At 45.8% G+C, this 23,307-nt stretch overlaps 1 protein-coding gene across 1 annotated transcript; it reads right to left on the bottom strand.

The window, feature by feature from the left end:
* Positions 1–448: 448 nt before the first annotated feature.
* LOC138353383 (probable protein phosphatase DDB_G0282105) lies at positions 449–21,387 on the bottom strand. The gene is made up of 4 exons (XM_069306385.1): positions 21,253–21,387; positions 2,556–2,980; positions 731–926; positions 449–646 (listed from the first exon to the last, which is right to left on the bottom strand). Exons 1-4 carry the CDS (start codon positions 21,385–21,387, stop codon positions 449–451), a joined length of 954 nt encoding a protein of 317 aa, XP_069162486.1.
* Between the last annotated feature and the right edge of the window lie 1,920 nt (positions 21,388–23,307).

Genomic DNA, 23,307 nt, shown 5'->3' with positions numbered 1-23,307 from the left:
ACACCTTGTAGAAAAATAGAATATATTTCTTCATTTCTCTTCCCAGTTAGACGTTTGGCTTCATAAAGGTTTGTTTTCCCCTTTTCACTGTAATCCTTTGAAACGTCTTGTCTTATTAACCAAAGTTTCCCAACCTCATCACACTGCAATTTCCTGGCATTTCTAAGCACTTCCGTCACTTGTTTCCCTCTATTAAATGTCACCCTTCAGAGGCGGTTCTTGTCTTTCTCATATTTTAATATCATCCTAAAATCACTGACATTTTCCTTTGAATTGAGGCCGTCTACTAAACCTACTATTTTCTCTATGATTTTCATCTCTTCGGCTGCTCTGTCCACCATAGATGATATTTCCTTTTCTAAACATCCGAAAATTAGTATGGACTTACTTCTATCTTAAGTGTTTTGTACTAGTTTATTGGTGTTAACAGTTCTTACCTAATTGCTTGCTAAACTTCTGCTTCTTGTTGGTCATTTCTAGTTTTGACTTTCAAACACACTTTCCTGATTGTCTCTTTCTCTTTTACAACTTGCACATTCGTCTCTTTAATTTCCACTTTGTACTTCTCTAGCTCTTTATTAACCTCCTCTATGTGAGTTGTCAATGAAGTTTCTCTTTGCATATCCTTGCCTAACTTTTTGTTGGCCTTTAGAGTTTCTTGGAGTTGTTCACCATATGAGTTTATTTTCGTGTTAATTTCGTCAAAGTCACCACTCTTCACTTTCTATACCTCATTTTCTTTCAGTAGTTCCTTGATTTGTTCCTCCTGAATCTTTACCTTGTCCGTTAAGGCGGTAATTTTCTTAACTTGCTGAAGAATACTTCCTTTTAAAGTGCAAAACTCACTCTTGAAAGCTCCATTTTCTTCTTCTAATTCAAATACTTTGTCTTCATACTTCTTGAACATGTCCTTAATTATCTCTAACCTGCCAAGAAAACCTCTTTTCATTATATCTCGTGGCGAGAATCCTTTGAAAAAATCATATGTTGGTGTGTTTACCCTCCCCTTGGTGGCGGCCATCTTTGTTCTTGACGATCATTTGTTGTAAAATATTAACTTTTCCAGCACATAATTTTCACTCACTTTCACTTATTTATTGAATCTTATTTACTCTTAAACTTCCCTATGCCTTAATGTATCCTGGGACACCACTTACAGCCCTCAACCTGTTCCCAATACTTAGGCAATTTGATATTCCTGGAGCGTGCTGCAGAGTGACTCCTGGCGCTGCTGAGCAGAACAGTGTGTGTGTACGCACCTAATTGTGCTTTCGGGGGCTGAACTTAGGCTCTTTGGTCCCGCCTCTCGACCGTCAATCAACTGGTGTACAGATTTCTGAGCGTACTTGGCTACATCATATCTACAATTGAAACTGTGTATGGAGTCAGTCTTCACCACATCTCGTCCTAGTGCATTCCATTTACTAACTGCTCTGACACTGAAAAAGTTCTTTCTTATGTCTCTGTGGCTCATTTGGATACTAAGTTTCCCCTGTGTCCCCTTGTGTGTGTACCACCTGTGTTAAATAATCCATCCTTGTCTACCCTGTCAATTCCCCTGAGAATCTTGTATGTGTTAATCATTTCTCCCCGAGCTCTTCTGTCTTCCAGCGACGTAAGGTGCAGTTCCCTCAACCTTTCCTCGTAACTCATGCCTCTTAGGTCTGGGACTAGCCTAGTGGCATACCTCAGAACTTTTTCCAGTTCCGTACTGTACTTGACAAGTTACTGGCTCCATGTTGGGGCCACATACTCCAGGATTGGCCTTACATACGTGGTATTCAAGGTTCTGAAAGATTCCTTACATAAGTTTCTGAAGGCAGTTCTGAAGTTAGCCAGCCTCGCATACGCCGCCGATGTTATTATTTTGATATAGGCTTCAGGAGACAGGTTTGGTGTGATATCAACCCATAGGTCTTGCTCTCTGTTCGTCTCGTGAAGGACTTCATCTCCCTTTCTGTATCCAGTGTTTGGGCTCCTATTTCCTCCCCCTACTTTCAAAACCTTACATTTACTTGGGTTGAACTTTAGTAGCCATTTGTTGGACCATTCATTCAGTTTGTTTAGGTCATTTTGTAGCCTCATACTGTCTTTCTCCGTTTTAATCCTACTCATATTTTTTGCATTGTCCACAAATATTGTATAAGTTCAAGAATCTATCCCCGAGGGACTCCACTGGTGACATCTCTCCACTCCGAGACCTCCCCCCTGACTCGCTGTTTTCTGTTGCTTAGGTACTCACTTATCCAGTGGAGTACCTTCCCTTTCCCTGCTGCCTGCATCTCCAGTTTATGAACCAGTCCCTTATGTGGTACTGTGTCAAGGCTTTCTGGCAATCTAAAAATATGCAGTCTGCCCAGCCCTCTCTTTCTTGCCTGATTTTTGTTGCCTGGTCATAGAATTCAATCAGTTCTGTGAGGCATGATCTGCCATCCCTGAACCCATGCTGATGTTTTGATACAAAGTTCTTCCATTCCCATTCCAGATGTTCCACTAGTTTTTTCGCACAATCTTCTCCATCACTTTGCATAATATGCAAGTTAGGGGACACTGGCCTGTAGCTCAGTGCCTCCTGTCTATCACCCTTCTTGAATATCGGGACTACATCAGCTGTCTTCCAAGTTTTTGGCAGTTCACCTGTCACCAGTGATGTGTTATATACCACGGCGAGTGGCTGGCACAGATCTTCAGCTCCTTCCTTCAGTATCCAAGGTGACATTCCATCTGGACCTATAGCCTTTGTCACTTTCAACTCTAGCAGATGCTTCTTCACCTCCTCTCTGGTAATTACAAACTCATCTTGTGGTGTTTGGTTAGATCTTCCCTCTCCTATCTCTGGGACTTCCCCTTGCTCTACTGTTAAGACCTGAAATTTCTTATTGAGTTCCTCGCACACCTTGTCGTTTGTAGTTAATTCGTCTGCTCCTATACTCAGTTTCCTTACCGGTTCCTTCACTGATGTTTTTTTCTTTTGATGTGGCTATGAAGTAATTTAGGTTGAGTCTTTGCCTTGCTTACTATGCCATTTTCATATTGTCTTTCTGCCTCTCTTCTCACCTTGATGTATTAATTCCTGGTTCTCTGGTATCTTTCTCTGCTCACTAGTGTCCTATTATTTCTGCAGTTTCTCCACGCCCTTTTACATATTTGTTTTGCTAGCTTACACCTTTGATTAAACTATGGGTTTCTCATCTGCATTTCATTTCTTTCTTTTTTGACTGGGACGAACTTGTCTGCTGCATCCTTACACTTCTGTGTGATGTGGTTCATCATGTCTTGGGCCGTCTATCCTCTGAGCTCTGTTTCCCAAGTTATATCTGTTAGGAATTTTCTTATCTCCTCATATTTTCCTTTTGGAATGCCAGTCTTTTGTTTTCTGGGCCCTTCCTTGAGCATATTAACCCTTCTTCGGTTAATATACCAGTCCGGTTCCAGTTCGGTTAATATAATAATTTGCTTTGCCAGAAAAGCAAACATCAGTATGCTGTGATCGCTCATATCCAGAAGGGCTTCAAAACCGATTTCCCCTATGGCAGAGTCGTTCAGAGTGAAGACTAGGTCGAGTCTCGTGTGTGTACTCACCTAGTTGTACTCACCTAGTTGTGTTTGCGGGGGTTGAGCTCTGGCTCTTTGGTCCCGCCTCTCAACCGTCAATCAACAGGTGTACAGATTCATGAGCCTATCGGGCTCTGTCATATCTACACTTGAAACTGTGTATGGAGTCAGCCTCCACCACATCACTTCCTAATGCATTCCATTTGTCAACCACTCTGACACTAAAAAAGTTCTTTCTAATATCTCTGTGGCTCATTTGGGCACTCAGTTTCCACCTGTGTCCCCTTGTGCGTGTTCCCCTTGTGTTAAATAGACTGTCTTTATCTACCCTATCAATCCCCTTCAGAATCTTGAATGTGGTGATCATGTCCCCCCTAACTCTTCTGTCTTCCAGCGAAGTGAGGTTTAATTCCCGTAGTCTCTCCTCGTAGCTCATACCTCTCAGCTCGGGTACTAGTCTGGTGGCAAACCTTTAAACCTTTTCCAGTTTAGTCTTATCCTTAACTAGATATGGACTCCATGCTGGGGCTGCATACTCCAGGATTGGCCTGACATATGTGGTATACAAAGTTCTGAATGATTCTTTACACAAGTTTCTGAATGCCGTTCGTATGTTGGCCAGCCTGGCATATGCCGCTGATGTTATCCGTTTGATATGTGCTGCAGGAGACAGGTCTGGCGTGATATCAACCCCCAAGTCTTTTTCCTCCTCTGACTCCTGAAGAATTTCCTCTCCCAGATGATACCTTGTATCTGGCCTCCTGCTCCCTACACCTATCTTCATTACATTACATTTGGTTGGGTTAAACTCTAACAACCATTTGTTCGACCATTCCTTCAGCTTGTCTAGGTCTTCTTGAAGCCTCAAACAGTCCTCTTCTGTTTTAATCCTTCTCATAATTTTAGCATCGTCCGCAAACATTGAGAGAAATGAATCGATACCCTCCGGGAGATCATTTACATATATCAGAAACAAGATAGGACCGAGTACAGAGCCCTGTGGGACTCCACTGGTGACTTCACGCCAATCGGAGGTCTCACCCCTCACCGTAACTCTCTGCTTCCTATTGCTTAGATACTCCCTTATCCACTGGAGCACCTTACCAGCTACACCTGCCTGTCTCTCCAGCTTATGTACCAGCCTCTTATGCGGTACTGTGTCAAAGGCTTTCCGACAATCCAAAATAATGCAGTCCGCCCAGCCCTCTCTTTCTTGCTTAATCTGTGTCACCTGATCGTAGAATTCTATCAAGCCTGTAAGGCAAGATTTACCCTCCCTGAACCCATGTTGGCGATTTGTCACGAAGTCCCTTCTCTCCAGATGTGTTACCAGGTTTTTTCTCACGATCTTCTCCATCACCTTGCATGGTATACAAGTCAAGGACACTGGCCTGTAGTTCAGTGCCTCTTGTCTGTCGCCCTTTTTGTATATTGGGACCACATTCGCCGTCTTCCATATTTCTGGTAGGTCTCCCGTCTCTAGTGACTTACTATACACTATGGAGAGTGGCAGGCAAAGTGCCTCTGCACACTCTTTCAGTACCCATGGTGAGATCCCATCTGGACCAACAGCCTTTCTAACATCCAGATCCAGCAGGTGTCTCTTGACCTCCTCTCTCGTAATTTCGAACTCCTCCAAGGCCGCCTGGTTTACCTCCCTTTCTCCTAGCACAGTGACCTCACCTTGTTCTATTGTGAAGACCTCCTGGAACCTCTTGTTGAGTTCCTCACACACCTCTCTGTCATTCTCTGTATACCTGTCCTCGCCTGTTCTAAGTTTCAATACCTGTTCTTTCACTGTTGTTTTCCTTCTGATGTGACTGTGGAGTAGCTTTGGTTTGGTCTTGGCTTTGTTTGCTATATCATTTTCAAAATTTTTCTCTGCTTCTCTTCTCACCCTGACGTACTCATTCCTGGTTCTCTGGTATCTCTCTCTGCTTTCTGGTGTTCTGTTATTCCGGAAGTTCCTCTACGCCTTTTTGTTCAGTTTCTTCGCTTCCATACATGCCCTATTATACCATGGCTCACCTAATTGTGCTTGCGGGGGTTGAGCTTTGGCTCTTTGGTCCCGCCGCTGTGTGTGTGAGTGTGTGTACTCACCTATATGTACTCACCTATATGTGCTTGCAGGATCGAGCATTGACTCTTGGATCCCGCCTTTCTAGCTATCGGTTGTTTACAGCAATGACTCCTGTCCCATTTCCCTATCATACCTAGTTTTAAAAGTAAAGTGTGTGTGTGTGTGTGTGTGTGTGTGTGTGTGTGTGTGTGTGTGTGTGTGTGTGTGTGTGTGTGTGTGTGTGTGTGTGTGCGTTTGTGTGTGTGTGTATGTGTGTGTGTGTGTGTGTGTTTGTGTGTATGTGTTTTTGTGTGTGTGTGTGTGTGTGTGTGTGTGTGTGTGTGTGTGTATGTGTTTGTGTGTGTGTGTGTGTGTGTGTGTGTGTGTGTGTGTGTGTGTGTGTGTGTGTGTGTGTGTGTGTGTGTGTGTGTGTGTGTGTGTGTGTGTGTGTGTGTGTGTGTATTCATCTAGTTGTGTTTGCGGGGTTGAGCTTTGCTCATTCGGCCAGCCTCTCAACTGTCAATCAACTGTTTACTAACTACTTTTTGCCCACCCCCCCCCTACCCCCAGGAAGCAGCCCGTGACAGCTGATTAACTACCAGGTACCTATTTATTGCTAGGTAACAGGGGCATTCAGGGTGAAAGAAACTTTGCCCATTTGTTTCTGCCTGGTGCGGCAATCAAACCGGCGCCACAGAACTACGATTCCTGCACGCTATCCAGCAGGCTACCAAAGTGTGTGTGTGTGTGCATTCACCTATTTGTACTCACCTATTTGTGCTTGCGGGGGGGTTGAGCTTTGGCTCTTTGGGCCCGCCTCTCAACTGTCAATCAACTGGTGTACAGATTACTGAGCCTACTGGGCTCTATAATATCTACATTTGAAACTGTATGGAGTCAGCCTCCACCACATCACTGCCTAATGCATTCTGACTGTTAACTACTCTGACACTGAAAAAGTTCTTTCTAACGTCCCGGTGGCTCATTTGGGTACTCAGTTTCCACCTGTGTTCCCTTGTTCACGTACCACCAGTGTTGAAGAGTTTACCCTTGTCTACCCGGTCGATTCCCCTGAGGATTTTGTAGGTTGTGATCATGTCTCCCCTTACTCTTCTGTCTTCCAGTGTCGTAAGGAACATTTCTCGCGGCCTTTCCTCGTAACTCATGCCTCTTAGCTCTGGGACTTGTCTAGTGGCATACCTCTGAACTTTTTCCAGCTTCGTCTTGTGCTTGACAGGGTACGGGCACCATGCTGGGGCCGCATACTCTAGGATTGGTCTTACATATGTGGTATACAAGATTCTGAATGATTCCTTACACAGGTTCTTGATGGCTGTTCTGATGTTAGCCAGCCTCGCATATGCCACAGACGTTATTTTTTTATGTGGGTTTCGGGAGACAGGTTTGGTGTGATATCAACTCTTAGATCTTCCTCTCTGTCCGTTTCATTAAGGAACTTCATCTCCTATTCTGTATCTTGTGTCTGGCCTCTTGTTTCCACCTCCTAGTTTCATTACTTTGCATTTACTCGGGTTAAACTTCAACAGCCATTTTTTGGACCATTCACTCAGTCTGTTTAGGTCATCTTGTAGCCTCCTACTATCATCCTCTGTTTCAATCTTCCTCATAATATTTGCATCATCAGCAAACATTGAGAGAAACGAGTCTATACCCTCTGGGGGATCATTTACATATATCAAAAACAGAATAGGTCCAAGGACTGACCCCTGCGGGACTCCACTTGTAACATCTGGCCAATCTGAGACCTCACCTCTCACATTGACTCGTTGTCTCCTGTTGCTTAGGTACTCCTATATCCAATGGAGTACCTTCCCTTTCACTCCAGCCTGCATCTCCCGCTTTTTCACTACCCTCTTGTGTGCTACTGTATCAAAGGCTTTCTGGCAATTAAAAAACATGCAGTCTGCCCACCCTTCTCTTTCTTACCTGATTTTTGTTGCCTGGTCGTAGAATTCAAGTAACTCTGTGAGGCAGGACTTGCCATCCCTGAACCCATGTTGATGCTGTGTTACAAAGTTCTTTCGCTCCAGGTATTCCACTAGCTTTCTTCGCACACTTGTATGTGTGTGTGTGTGTGTGTGTGTGTGTGTGTGTGTGTGTGTGTGTGTGTGTGTGTGTGTGTGTGTGTGTGTGTGTGTGTGTGTGTGTGTGTGTACTCATCTAGTTGTGTTTGCGGGGGTTGAGCTCTGGCTGTTTGGTCCCGCCTCTCAACCGTCAATCAACAGGTGTACAGATTCCTGAGCCTATCGGGCTCTATCATATCTACACTTGAAACTGTGTATAGAGTCAGCCTCCACCACATCACCCCCTAATGCATTCCATTTGTCAACCACTCTGACACTAAAAAAGTTCTTTCTAATATCTCTGTGGCTCATTTGGGCACTCAGTTTCCACCTGTGTCCCCTTGTGCATGTTCCCCTTGTGTTAAATAGACTGTCTTTATCTACCCTATCAATTCCCTTCAGAATCTTGAATGTGGTGATCATGTCCCCCCTAACTCTTCTGTCTTCCAGCGAAGTGAGGTTTAATTCCCGTAGTCTCTCCTCGTAGCTCATACCTCTCAGCTCGGGTACTAGTCTGGTGGCAAACCTTTGAACCTTTTCCAGTTTAGTCTTATCCTTGACTAGATATGGACTCCATGCTGGGGCTGCATACTCCAGGATTGGCCTGACATATGTGGTATACAAAGTTCTGAATGATTCTTTACACAAGTTTCTGAATGCCGTTCGTATGTTGGCCAGCCTGGCATATGCCGCTGATGTTATCCGCTTGATATGTGCTGCAGGAAACAGGTCTGGCGTGATATCAACCCCCAAGTCTTTTTCCTCCTCTGACTCCTGAAGAATTTCCTCTCCCAGATGATACCTTGTATCTGGCCTCCTGCTCCCTACACCTATCTTCATTACATTACATTTGGTTGGGTTAAACTCTAACAACCATTTGTTCGACCATTCCTTCAGCTTGTCTAGGTCTTCTTGAAGCCTCAAACAGTCCTCTTCTGTTTTAATCCTTCTCATAATTTTAGCATCGTCCGCAAACATTGAGAGAAATGAATCGATACCCTCCGGGAGATCATTTACATATATCAGAAACAAGATAGGACCGAGTACAGAGCCCTGTGGGACTCCACTGGTGACTTCACGCCAATCGGAGGTCTCACCCCTCACCGTAACTCTCTGCTTCCTATTGCTTAGATACTCCCTTATCCACTGGAGCACCTTACCAGCTACACCTGCCTGTCTCTCCAGCTTATGTACCAGCCTCTTATGCGGTACTGTGTCAAAGGCTTTCCGACAATCCAAAATAATGCAGTCCGCCCAGCCCTCTCTTTCTTGCTTAATCTGTGTCACCTGATCGTAGAATTCTATCAAGCCTGTAAGGCAAGATTTACCCTCCCTGAACCCATGTTGGCGATTTGTCACGAAGTCCCTTCTCTCCAGATGTGTTACCAGGTTTTTTCTCACGATCTTCTCCATCACCTTGCATGGTATACAAGTCAAGGACACTGGCCTGTAGTTCAGTGCCTCTTGTCTGTCGCCCTTTTTGTATATTGGGACCACATTCGCCGTCTTCCATATTTCTGGTAGGTCTCCCGTCTCTAGTGACTTACTATACACTATGGAGAGTGGCAGGCAAAGTGCCTCTGCACACTCTTTCAGTACCCATGGTGAGATCCCATCTGGACCAACAGCCTTTCTAACATCCAGATCCAGCAGGTGTCTCTTGACCTCCTCTCTCGTAATTTCGAACTCCTCCAAGGCCGCCTGGTTTACCTCCCTTTCTCCTAGCACAGTGACCTCACCTTGTTCTATTGTGAAGACCTCCTGGAACCTCTTGTTGAGTTCCTCACACACCTCTCTGTCATTCTCTGTATACCTGTCCTCGCCTGTTCTAAGTTTCAATACCTGTTCTTTCACTGTTGTTTTCCTTCTGATGTGACTGTGGAGTAGCTTTGGTTTGGTCTTGGCTTTGTTTGCTATATCATTTTCAAAATTTTTCTCTGCTTCTCTTCTCACCCTGACGTACTCATTCCTGGTTCTCTGGTATCTCTCTCTGCTTTCTGGTGTTCTGTTATTCCGGAAGTTCCTCTACGCCTTTTTGTTCAGTTTCTTCGCTTCCATACATGCCCTATTATACCATGGCTCACCTAATTGTGCTTGCGGGGGTTGAGCTTTGGCTCTTTGGTCCCGCCGCTGTGTGTGTGAGTGTGTGTACTCACCTATATGTACTCACCTATATGTGCTTGCAGGATCGAGCATTGACTCTTGGATCCCGCCTTTCTAGCTATCGGTTGTTTACAGCAATGACTCCTGTCCCATTTCCCTATCATACCTAGTTTTAAAAGTAAAGTGTGTGTGTGTGTGTGTGTACTCACCTATATGTACTCACCTATATGTGCTTGCAGGATCGAGCATTGACTCTTGGATCCCGCCTTTCTAGCTATCGGTTGTTTACAGCAATGACTCCTGTCCCATTTCCCTATCATACCTAGTTTTAAAAGTATGAATAGTATTTGCTTCCACAACCTGTTCCCCAAGTGCATTCCATTTTTCTACTACTCTCACGCTAAAAGAAAACTTCCTAACATCTCTGTGACTCATCTGAGTTTCCAGTTTCCACCCATGTCCCCTCGTTCTGTTATTATTACGTGTGAACATTTCATCTATTTCCACTTTATCAATTCCCCTGAGTATTTTATATGTCCCTATCATATCTCCTCTCTCCCTTCTTTTCTCTAGTGTCGTTAGGTTCAGTTCCTTCAGCCGCTCTTCATATCCCATCCCTCGTAACTCTGGGACAAGCCTCGTCGCAAACCTCTGAACCTTCTCCAGTTTCTTTATGTGTTTCTTCAGGTGGGGGCTCCATGATGGCGCGGCATACTCTAAGACGGGTCTCACGTAGGCAGTGTAAAGCGCCCTAAAAGCTTCCTCATTTAGGTTTCTGAATGAAGTTCTAATTTTCGCCAGTGTAGAGTACGCTGCTGTCGTTATCCTATTTATATGTGCCTCAGGAGTTAGATTAGGTGTCACATCCACTCCCAGGTCTCTTTCTCGAATCGTTACAGGTAGGCTGTTCCCCTTCATTGTGTACTGTCCCTTTGGTCTCCTGTCACCTGATCCCATTTCCATAACTTTACATTTACTGGTGTTAAACTCCAGTAGCCATTTCCCTGACCATCTCTGCAGCCTGTTTAAGTCCTCTTGGAGGATCCTACAATCCTCGTCTGTCACAACTCTTCTCATTAATTTTGCGTCATCTGCAAACATTGACATGTATGATTCCACTCCTGTAAACATATCATTTACGTAAATTAGAAAGAGGATTGGTCCCAGCACCGATCCTTGAGGTACTCCACTTGTTACTGTTCGCCAGTCCGACTTTTCGCCCCTTACCATTACCCTCTGGCTCCTTCCTGTTAGGTAGTTCTTCACCCATACTAGGGCCTTTCCGCTTACTCCTGCCTGCCTCTCAAGTTTGTATAGCAGTCTCATGTGCGGTACCGTATCAAAGGCCTTTTGGCAGTCAAGAAATATGCAGTCTGCCCAGCCTTCTCTGTCCTGCCTTATCCTTGTTACTTTATCATAGAATTCTAAAAGGTTTGTTAGGCATGATTTCCCTGTCCAGAACCCATGTTGGTGCTTGTTTACAAACCCAATGCTCTCCAGGTGCTCAACAAGTCTTAGCCTAATTATTCTTTCAAGAATTTTGCAGGGGATGCTTGTCAGTGATACGGGTCTGTAGTTAAGTGCCTCCTCCCTATCACCCTTTTTGAAAATCGGTACGACATTTGCCTCCTTCCAGCAACTGGGCAATTCTCCCGTCATAAGTGACTCATTAAAGATCATTGCCAGAGGCACGCTGAGAGCCTGCGCTGCCTCTTTGAGTATCCACGGTGATACTTTGTCTGGTCCAACAGCTTTATTTGCATCCAGTGTTGTCAACTGTTTCATTACATCCTCTGCTGTCAGCTCTATATCCGATAGTCTTTCATCTTGGGTAATCTCTTCTAACAATGGGAGCTGCTCAGGCTCGGTTGTGAACACTCCATGGAATTTTGCATTCAGTACCTCGCAGATTTCCTTGTCGCTTTCTGTATATGCCCCTTCTGTTTTCCTCAGTCTTGTCACTTGGTCATTTACCGACATCTTCCTTCTTATATGGCTATGTAGTAATTTTGGTTGCTTTTTCGCTTTGACTGCAATATCGTTCTCATAATTCCTTTCCGACACTCGTCTTATGTTAATGTAATCATTCCTAGCTCTGTTACATCTAATCCTGTTGTCCTCTGTCCTTTGTCTTCTGTACTTCCTCCACTCCCTCCTGCTTCTCACCTTTGCTTCCTGACACTGTCTATTAAACCATGGGTTATTATATTCCCTCCTGCTTTTTTCCTTTATTGTTGGAATAAATCTATCTTCAGCCTCCTTGCATTTCAATATGACTTGGTTCATCATACCTTGCACTGTTTTTCCTCTAAGTTCTTCCTCCCACTGCACTTCTCCCAGGTAGTCCCTTATCCTTCTGTAGTCCCCTTTTCTGTAATCAAGTCTCCTTTCCCGGACCTCTTGTCCTTTGGTCACAATTTTAAGCTCCATCATGTGTGTGTGTGTGTGTGTGTGTGTGTGTGTGTGTGTGTGTGTGTGTGTGTGTGTGTGTGTGTGTGTGTGTGTGTGTGTGTGTGTGTGTGTGTGCGTTTGTGTGTGTGTGTATGTGTGTGTGTGTGTGTGTGTGTGTGTGTATGTGTTTTTGTGTGTATGTGTGTGTGTGTGTGTGTGTGTGTGTGTGTGTGTGTGTTTGTGTGTGTGTGTGTGTGTGTGTGTGTGTGTGTGTGTGTGTGTGTGTGTGTGTGTGTGTGTGTGTGTGTGTGTGTGTGTATTCATCTAGTTGTGTTTGCGGGGTTGAGCTTTGCTCATTCGGCCAGCCTCTCAACTGTCAATCAACTGTTTACTAACTACTTTTTGCCCACCCCCCCCCTACCCCCAGGAAGCAGCCCGTGACAGCTGATTAACTACCAGGTACCTATTTATTGCTAGGTAACAGGGGCATTCAGGGTGAAAGAAACTTTGCCCATTTGTTTCTGCCTGGTGCGGCAATCAAACCGGCGCCACAGAACTACGATTCCTGCACGCTATCCAGCAGGCTACCAAAGTGTGTGTGTGTGTGCATTCACCTATTTGTACTCACCTATTTGTGCTTGCGGGGGGGTTGAGCTTTGGCTCTTTGGGCCCGCCTCTCAACTGTCAATCAACTGGTGTACAGATTACTGAGCCTACTGGGCTCTATAATATCTACATTTGAAACTGTATGGAGTCAGCCTCCACCACATCACTGCCTAATGCATTCTGACTGTTAACTACTCTGACACTGAAAAAGTTCTTTCTAACGTCCCGGTGGCTCATTTGGGTACTCAGTTTCCACCTGTGTTCCCTTGTTCACGTACCACCAGTGTTGAAGAGTTTACCCTTGTCTACCCGGTCGATTCCCCTGAGGATTTTGTAGGTTGTGATCATGTCTCCCCTTACTCTTCTGTCTTCCAGTGTCGTAAGGAACATTTCTCGCGGCCTTTCCTCGTAACTCATGCCTCTTAGCTCTGGGACTTGTCTAGTGGCATACCTCTGAACTTTTTCCAGCTTCGTCTTGTGCTTGACAGGGTACGGGCACCATGCTGGGGCCGCATACTCTAGGATTGGTCTTACATATGTGGTATACAAGATTCTGAATGATTCCTTACACAGGTTCTTGATGGCTGTTCTGATGTTAGCCAGCCTCGCATATGCCACAGACGTTATTTTTTTATGTGGGCTTCGGGAGACAGGTTTGGTGTGATATCAACTCTTAGATCTTCCTCTCTGTCCGTTTCATTAAGGAACTTCATCTCCTATTCTGTATCTTGTGTCTGGCCTCTTGTTTCCACCTCCTAGTTTCATTACTTTGCATTTACTCGGGTTAAACTTCAACAGCCATTTTTTGGACCATTCACTCAGTCTGTTTAGGTCATCTTGTAGCCTCCTACTATCATCCTCTGTTTCAATCTTCCTCATAATATTTGCATCATCAGCAAACATTGAGAGAAACGAGTCTATACCCTCTGGGGGATCATTTACATATATCAAAAACAGAATAGGTCCAAGGACTGACCCCTGCGGGACTCCACTTGTAACATCTGGCCAATCTGAGACCTCACCTCTCACATTGACTCGTTGTCTCCTGTTGCTTAGGTACTCCTATATCCAATGGAGTACCTTCCCTTTCACTCCAGCCTGCATCTCCCGCTTTTTCACTACCCTCTTGTGTGCTACTGTATCAAAGGCTTTCTGGCAATTAAAAAACATGCAGTCTGCCCACCCTTCTCTTTCTTACCTGATTTTTGTTGCCTGGTCGTAGAATTCAAGTAACTCTGTGAGGCAGGACTTGCCATCCCTGAACCCATGTTGATGCTGTGTTACAAAGTTCTTTCGCTCCAGGTATTCCACTAGCTTTCTTCGCACACTTGTATGTGTGTGTGTGTGTGTGTGTGTGTGTGTGTGTGTGTGTGTGTGTGTGTGTGTGTGTGTGTGTGTGTGTGTGTGTGTGTGTGTGTGTGTGTGTGTGTGTACTCACCTAGTTGTGTTTGCGGGGGTTGAGCTCTGGCTGTTTGGTCCCGCCTCTCAACCGTCAATCAACAGGTGTACAGATTCCTGAGCCTATCGGGCTCTATCATATCTACACTTGAAACTGTGTATAGAGTCAGCCTCCACCACATCACCCCCTAATGCATTCCATTTGTCAACCACTCTGACACTAAAAAAGTTCTTTCTAATATCTCTGTGGCTCATTTGGGCACTCAGTTTCCACCTGTGTCCCCTTGTGCATGTTCCCCTTGTGTTAAATAGACTGTCTTTATCTACCCTATCAATTCCCTTCAGAATCTTGAATGTGGTGATCATGTCCCCCCTAACTCTTCTGTCTTCCAGCGAAGTGAGGTTTAATTCCCGTAGTCTCTCCTCGTAGCTCATACCTCTCAGCTCGGGTACTAGTCTGGTGGCAAACCTTTGAACCTTTTCCAGTTTAGTCTTATCCTTGACTAGATATGGACTCCATGCTGGGGCTGCATACTCCAGGATTGGCCTGACATATGTGGTATACAAAGTTCTGAATGATTCTTTACACAAGTTTCTGAATGCCGTTCGTATGTTGGCCAGCCTGGCATATGCCGCTGATGTTATCCGCTTGATATGTGCTGCAGGAAACAGGTCTGGCGTGATATCAACCCCCAAGTCTTTTTCCTCCTCTGACTCCTGAAGAATTTCCTCTCCCAGATGATACCTTGTATCTGGCCTCCTGCTCCCTACACCTATCTTCATTACATTACATTTGGTTGGGTTAAACTCTAACAACCATTTGTTCGACCATTCCTTCAGCTTGTCTAGGTTTTCTTGAAGCCTCAAACAGTCCTCTTCTGTTTTAATCCTTCTCATAATTTTAGCATCGTCCGCAAACATTGAGAGAAATGAATCGATACCCTCCGGGAGATCATTTACATATATCAGAAACAAGATAGGACCGAGTACAGAGCCCTGTGGGACTCCACTGGTGACTTCACGCCAATCGGAGGTCTCACCCCTCACCGTAACTCTCAGCTTCCTATTGCTTAGATACTCCCTTATCCACTGGAGCACCTTACCAGCTACACCTGCCTGTCTCTCCAGCTTATGTACCAGCCTCTTATGCGGTACTGTGTCAAAGGCTTTCCGACAATCCAAGAAAATGCAGTCCGCCCAGCCCTCTCTTTCTTGCTTATTCCTTTCACCTGATCGTAGGATTCTATCAAGCCAGTCAGGCAAGATTTACCCTCCCTGAACCCATGTTGGCGATTTGTCACGAAGTCCCTTTTCTCCAGATGTGTTACCAGTTTTTTTCTCACGATCTTCTCCATCACCTTGCATGGTATACAAGTCAAGGACACTGGCCTGTAGTTCAGTGCCTCTTGCCTGTCGCCCTTTTTGTATATTGGGACCACATTCACCGTCTCCCATATTTCTGGTAGGTCTCCCGTCTCCAGTGACTTACTATACACTATGGAGAGTGGCAAGCAAAGTGCCTCTGCACACTCTTTCAGTACCCATGGTGAGATCCCATCTGGACCAACAGCCTTTCTAACATCCAGATCCAGCAGGTGTCTCTTGACCTCCTCTCTCATAATTTCGAACTCCTCCAAGGCCGCCTGGTTTACCTCCCTTTCTCCTAGCACAGTGACCTCACCTTGTTCTATTGTGAAGACCTCCTGGAACCTCTTGTTGAGTTCTTCACACACCTCTCTGTCATTCTCTGTATTCCTGTTCTCGCCTGTTCGAAGTTGCAATAACTGTTCTTTCACTGTTGTTTTCCTTCTGATGTGACTGTGGAGTAGCTTTGGTTCGGTTTTGGCTTTGTTTGCTATATCATTTTCAAAACTTTTCTCTGCTTCTCTTCTCACCCTGACGTACTCATTCCTGGTTCTCTGGTATCTCTCTCTGCTTTCTGGTGTTCTGTTATTCCGGAAGTTCCTCCACGCCCTTTTGTTCAGTTTCTTCGCTTCCATACATGCCCTATTATACCATGGATTCTTCTGTTGCTTCTCGGATTTTTCCCTTTGGGCCGGGATGAACCTGTTTACTGCCTCCTGACACTTTTGGGAAACATAGTCCATCATACCCTGTACAGACTTATCTCTGAGGTCTGTGTCCCAAGGTATTTCACTTAGGAAACTTCTCATCTGTTCATAATTCCCCTTTCGGTATGCCAGCCTTTTGATTCCTAGTTCTTTTTGGGGGGAGATAAGTCCTAGCTCTACCAGGTACTCAAAGTTCAATACACTGTGGTCACTCATTCCCAAGGGCGCTTCCATCTTAACTTCCCTTATATCCCATTCATTTAGGGTAAATATCAAATCAAGCATTGCTGGTTCATCTTCTCCTCTCATTCTTGTTGATTCTTTGGTGTGCTGGCTTAGAAAGTTTCTTGTTGCCACGTCCAGCAGCTTAGCTCTCCATGTTTCTGGTCCTCCATGCGGGTCTCTGTTCTTCCAATCTATCTTCCCATGGTTGAAGTCTCCCATAGTTAGTAGTCCAGATCCATTCCTGCTAGCAACAGAAGCTGCTCTTTCTATTATGTTAATGGTGGCCATGTTGTTTCTATCATATTCCTGTCTAGGTTTTCTGTCATTTGGTGGTGGATTATATATGACTACGACTATAATTTTTTTTTCCTCCATTTGTTACAGTACCTGCTATGTAGTCACTGAAACCTTCACAGCCCTGAATATCCATCTCCTCAAAATCCCAGCCTTTTCTTACCAGCAGAGCTACACCACCCCCACCTCTTCCTTCCCTCTCTTTCCTCATAACATAACAGTCCTGTGGGAACACTGCGTTTGTTATCGTTTTCGTGATCTTTGTTTCTGTGAGGGCTATTATGTCTGGGTTTTCCTCTAGTATCAGTTCTCCGAGCTCATTTGCTTTATTTGTAATTCCATCTATGTTAGTGTACATCGCTTTGAGGCTCACTTTCTTCTGTCCCTTCTCAAATCGCCTCCTTGGTGAGTGTTCTGCTGGTGGGGGAGGCTGTTCCATGGGTGTGAGGCCCTGTGAGGTGGATAACAGGGTCTCAGAGGATACTGGGATGAAGGGCAGGGGATCCAGTGAAGGGGGAGGGACAGGGAGGGTATTGGGTGAAAGGGGAGGGAGGACGGGAAGGAAAGGGGGGGAGGGAGGACTCGGGAGGAGGGGAGGGGTAGAAGGGTGGGGATTGGGTGTGGGAGGAGGGAGATTTGGCTGAACATTTGAGTGGGGGCAGGGAGGGTTTGGGGTAGGGGGGGTTTTCTATGCAGAGGAGGGAGGCGGGGTTGTCCTCCCTTCTGGTGTTACTGGGTAGCTGGTTGTGGGTTCCCCCCTCGCCTCTGGGGGTGTTGTGTTGGGAGCTGTGACTTCCTGGTTTTCCCCTCTCACCCTGCACCTCTTCCTTGCTTCTTCCGCCACGGCTCTCTCCTCCCTTGTCATGTCTCTCTGGAGGAATACATTTTAGAATTTTCCCACGTTTTTCAGGGAGCTCTTCCTTGATAGGATCTTCTCCTTTGTGCTCTCGTTTGCAAACACTATCTTTATCATTCGGTCTCGGTCTTTGTTGTACCAGCCTAGCCTGAAAACCTTCTCAGTGCTATGCTCAGCCCCTTCCATGTCTAGTGCCTTTAGTACTTCAATCACTGCTGCTTTGTCCTTGTCATTCCACTCTGTCCTATTAGAGCCTTCCTGCTCTTTAATACCCACAGCAACTATTGATCTGTTCCTTTCCAGCAGTTGGCTAGTGGAGCGTGCCACCTCCTGTGAGGTGGCTGCTTTCATGGCCACCTCCATCACTGCAGTCATTACTTCAGAGTTATTTTTTTGTTAGTATTTCCGCAAATGTTGCTTTTATTGTGGCATTCTCATCCAAAAATCTATTACCACCTTCTCCCTGGATGGTTTTCTGATTCTCAGCCTCGATACCATTCTCTTTGAGGGCTCTAATCTCCTCCTTTGCTGCTGTCAGCTCTCTTTTCAGGTTGCTTATTTCGTTCTTCATTTCCTGCATCATTTCTTGCATCTCACTCTTGATGTCCTCCAGAAACTGGGCGAACATTTCCTTCATTTCGTCACCTTGGCTCTTCCCGGTTCCCCTGGTACCTCTGGCTGCCATGCTCGACCCTGTTCCTATAGTTGTGTCGTGATAGGATTTGTCAGGAGGGCAGAGCGGGATGGGGGAGGGAGAGAGAGAGAGGAAGAGAGAGAGAGAAAGAGAGAGAGACAAGGGAGTGATAAAGGGAGAGATAAATGGGTGGGTGGGGGGGGGATCCAACCCTTCCACTGAAGTGAGAAGAAAGTAGAAGGGGAGGGGGGGAGGAGATGGAGAGAGAGGCGGGAGGGAGAGAGAGGAGAGGGAGAGAGATGGAGAGGGAGTGAGCGGGTGAGGGAGAGAACGGGTGAGGGAGAGAGGGGGGAGGTGTGTGTGTATATGTGTGTGTGTGTGTGTGTGTGTGTGTGTGTGTGTGTACTCACCTAGTTGTACTCACCTAGTTGTGTTTGCGGGGATTGAGCTCTGGCTCTTTGGTCCCGCCTCTCAACCGTCAATCAACAGGTGTACAGATTCCTGAGCCTATCGGGCTCTGTCATATCTACATTTGAAACTGTGTATGGAGTCAGCCTCCACCACATCACTTCCTAATGCATTCCATTTGTCAACCACTCTGACACTAAAAAAGTTCTTTCTAATATCTCTGTGGCTCATTTGGGCACTCAGTTTCCACCTGTGTCCCCTTGTGCGTGTTCCCCTTGTGTTAAATAGACTGTCTTTATCTACCCTATCAATTCCCTTCAGAATCTTGAATGTGGTGATCATGTCCCCCCTAACTCTTTTGTCTTCCAGCAAAGTGAGGTTTAATTCCCGTAGTCTCTCCTCGTAGCTCATACCTCTCAGCTCGGGTACTAGTCTGGTGGCAAACCTTTGAACCTTTTCCAGTTTAGTCTTATCCTTGACTAGATATGGACTCCATGCTGGGGCTACATACTCCAGGATTGGCCTGACATATGTGGTATACAAAGTTCTGAATGATTCTTTACACAAGTTTCTGAATGCCGTTCGTATGTTGGCCAGCCTGGCATATGCCGTGTGTGTGTGTGTGTGTGTGTGTGTGTGTGTGTGTGTGTGTGTGTGTGTGTGTGTGTGTGTGTGTGTGTGTGTGTGTGTGTGTGTGTGTGGGCAGAGAGGGAGGGGGAAGGAAAAAGAGAGAGAGAGAGAGAGAGAGAGGGAGAGGGAGAGGGAGAGGGAGAGGGAGAGGGAGAGGGAGAGGGAGAGAGAGAGGGAGAGAGAGAGAGAGGGAGAGGGAGAGAGAGAGAGAGAGAGAGAGTGGAGTGTGTGGAGTGTGTGTGTGTGTGTGTGTGTGTGTGTGTGTGTGTGTGTGTGTGTGTGTGTGTGTGTGTGTGTGTGTGTGTGTGTGTGTGTGTGTGTGTGTGTGTGTGTGTGTGTGTGTGTGTGTGTGTGTGTGTGTGTGTGTGTGTTTGTATGTACTCACCTAATTGTACTTGCAAGGGGTTGAGCTCTGGCTCTTTGGTCCCGCCACTCAACTGTCAATCAACTGATGTACAGATTCCTGAGCTTACGGGGCTCTATCATATCTTCATTTGAAACTGTGTATGGAGTCAGGCTCCACCACATCACTGCCTAATGCATTCCATCTTTTAACTACTCTGACACTGAAAAAGTTCTTTCTAATGTCCCTGTGGCTCATTTGGGTACTCTGTTTCCACCTGTGTCCCCTTGTTTGCCTACAACCCGTGTTAAACAACCCAGTTTATCTTTATCTACCCTGTCAATTCCTCTTGAGAATTTTGTACGTAGTAATCATGTCTCCCCCCTTGCTCTTCTGTCTTCTAGTGTCGTGTGGTGCATTTCTCGCAGCCTTCCTTCGTAACTCATGCCTCTTAGTTCTGGGACTAGCCTAGTGGCATATCTCCGAACTTTTTTCAAGCTTCGCATTGTACTTGACAAGGTACGGGCTCCATGCTGGGGCCGCATACTCCAGGATTTGTCTTACGTATGTGGTATACAAGGTTCTGAATAATTCCTTACACAGGTTCCTGAAGGCAGTTCTGATGTTAGCCAGCCTTGCATACGCCGCAGATGTTATTCTTTTGATGTGGGCTTCAGGAGACAGAGATGGTGTGATATCAACTCCTAGATCCTTCTCTCTGTCCGTTTCATGAAGGACTTCATCTCCCATTCTGTATCCTGTGTCTGGCCTCCTGTTTCCACTGTCTAATTTCATTACCTTACGTTTACTCGGGTTGAAATTTAGTAGCCATTTTTTGGACCATTCACTCAGTTTGTCTAGGTCATCTTGTAGTCTTATTCTGCCTTCCTCCGTCCTAATCCTCCTCATAATTGTTGCATCATCAGCAAACAATGAAAGGAATTATTCTATACCATCTGCAAGATAATTTACATACATAAGAAACATTATGGGTCCAAAGACTGAACCCTGCGGGACCCCACTGGTGACGTCTCGCTAATCTGAAACCTCACCCCTCACAGTGACTCGCTGCCTTCTGTTACTTAGGTACTCCCTAATCCAAGGGAGTATCTTCCCTTTCACTCCTGCCTGCATCTCCATCTTTTGTACTAGTCTCTGGTGTGGCACTGTGTCAAAGGCTTTCTGGCAATCCAAAAATATGCAGTCTGCCACCCCTCTCTTTCTTGTCTGATTCTTGTTACCTAATCGTAGAAATCAGTTAATCCTGTGAGGCATGACTAGCCATCCCTGAAACCATGTTGGTGTTGTGACACAAAGTTCCCTTGCTCCAGATGTTCGACTAGCTTTTTTTGCACAATTTTCTGCATTAGCTTGCGTGGCATGCAAGTTAGGGACACTGGTCTGTAGTTCAGTGTCTCCTGTCAATCCCACCCTTCTTGTATATCGGGACTGCGTTTGCCGCCTTCCAAATTTCTGGCAGTTCACCTGTTACCAGTAATTTAGTTTACACCATGGAGAGTGGCAGACACAGTACTTCTGCTCCTTCCTTTAGTATTCATGGTGATATTCCATCCGGGCCTATAGCCTTTGTCACATCCAACTCTAGCAAAAGCTTCTTTACAACTCCACTGGTAATCTCAAATTCCTTTAGTGGTGCTTGGCTATTTATTTCTTCTCTTTTCTCTGGAACTTCTCCTTGCTCTAATGTGAAGACTTTCTGGACTTTCATTTTGAGTTCCACGCACACTTCTTTGTCGTTTGTAGTGAATCTTTCTTCCCCTATCCTCAGTTTCATTACCTGTGGAGGCCTGGAGGAGGACCGGGCCGCGGGGACACTAAAGCCCCGAAATCATCTCAAGATAACCTCAAGATGACCTGTTCCTTCACTGTTGTTTTTCTCCTGATGTGGCTGTGCAGCAGTTTAGGTTGAGTCTTTGCGAAGGAAGAGAGGGTAAGGGGGCTCGTTTGTTTGCAGTTACAGGTGTGAATGAATATTTTCAAGAAAAATACCCTAGGGTTTCGGACACACCCAGGAAGGAGGCTAGTGAAATGTATTGTTGCTACATCACTTGCTGCAACTGTGTTGAAGTTTCGTACAGCGAAGAGTTGCATTTCATAAATACTTTCCCAAAAGTTTTAATGAAAGAGATCAATTACCTTTAATGTTCGTTCAGCTTAGTGCGTGGGGTGTGATAATTAGACCATTCTAAAGGACTAATGGCTCCATTTACCTGCCTTCCCCTACCGGCTCACTTATGTCCTCCCTCCCTCCCTCTCCCATACCAGCACCACCCCTCCCCTACCCTCATTCCAATTCCAAGGACCCTAGGGCAGGTAAGCAGGGGATGGAAGGCCTACCTTGAGGTGCTCCCGGGGCTTAGCGTCCCCGCGGCCCGGTCGTCGACCAGGCCTCCTGGCAAGGATATGAAATGCTTGAGCAGGGAGGGAGGAGGAGGGAGATACAGCTCGGTGACACAACCACTGTGTTTTTTCTTACAGTGATACTGTAATGTGGTGGGTATGTGGGCCTGCGGGCCGCTCCAAGCAACAGCCTGGTGGACCAAACTCTCACAAGTCGAGCCTGGCCTCGGGCCGGGCTTGGGGAGTAGAAGAACTCCCAGAACCCCATCAACCAGGTTCGAGATCTGGTGGAGAGGTGTTCGTGCCCATACACGGGCGTCGCACAGGGGTTCGGCTCTCAGACACCTGGCAGTTGGTGATAGATGTTGGTATTTCTCAGGTCTTTGTTTGTCGGTCTTCTGGCTTCAGAGCTCTTCTTACTTCTTTCTTCTGGTATGTTCCATCGATTTTGGCTCAGCGGCTTTCTTGGTCTTCATGGTGGTCTTGCTTCTAGAAGATATAGCAGTGCTGTCGATCAAGGTTGTAGGTGTGGTGCCCAGGAGGAAATCTTTAAGTCGGTATTCGTACTTCTGTTCATGGGGGGGAGGGGGGTGGGAGGATGATGCTCCAATTGAGAACTTTTCATCTGGCGAATCGGATGAGTCGAATGCACAAAACAATGCCTTGCGACTTATATGTGGAGCAATGCGTTCCACTCCTATCCTCGGACTTTACGGGGAAACGGGCCTCACAAGCTTAACCACCAGACGAGACATAATGTGTGCCAACTATCTGTCACTCTGTACCACTGCTCACTAGACACACCCATACAGATAAAAAATAACCAATTAACCCACATAACCCCCGCTTCCCAACCAATCACTCGCAACCTTTCCTCACGCGGGCTACAAATAACCTCAATATAGACCTCTCTCTACTCCAAAACTCTGAAACCCAACTTACTGTTCCCCCTTATTCCACTTTGGCTTTACACAACTCCTAATACATCAATACAATTCTAAGACAACATTACAAAGTCTGTACCAAACTCAGCTATAGCCTCAGTCTTTGCCTCAACAATGAAAAATTGCTACCCAAATACCACAGCGATTTATACTGATGGGTCTCGCATCATCATGAACAACGTACCCTCGGTCACAAGCGCTGTATGTACTGGAATACCACCTCAAGCAGGGATGGCAGTTATCTAACCAACTATCTATTTTCACAGCTGAATTAAATGCCTTATATCAAGCTCTCCAAATAATCACAACTTTACCAATTGGGATATATACAATCTGTAGTTACC

Source organism: Procambarus clarkii, chromosome 57 (genome assembly GCF_040958095.1).
Source record: "Procambarus clarkii isolate CNS0578487 chromosome 57, FALCON_Pclarkii_2.0, whole genome shotgun sequence".
NCBI classification, from domain to species: domain Eukaryota; kingdom Metazoa; phylum Arthropoda; class Malacostraca; order Decapoda; family Cambaridae; genus Procambarus; species Procambarus clarkii.
Note: the sequence above shows the minus strand (reverse complement) of the source record. Positions and strands in the feature narration are given on the sequence as shown.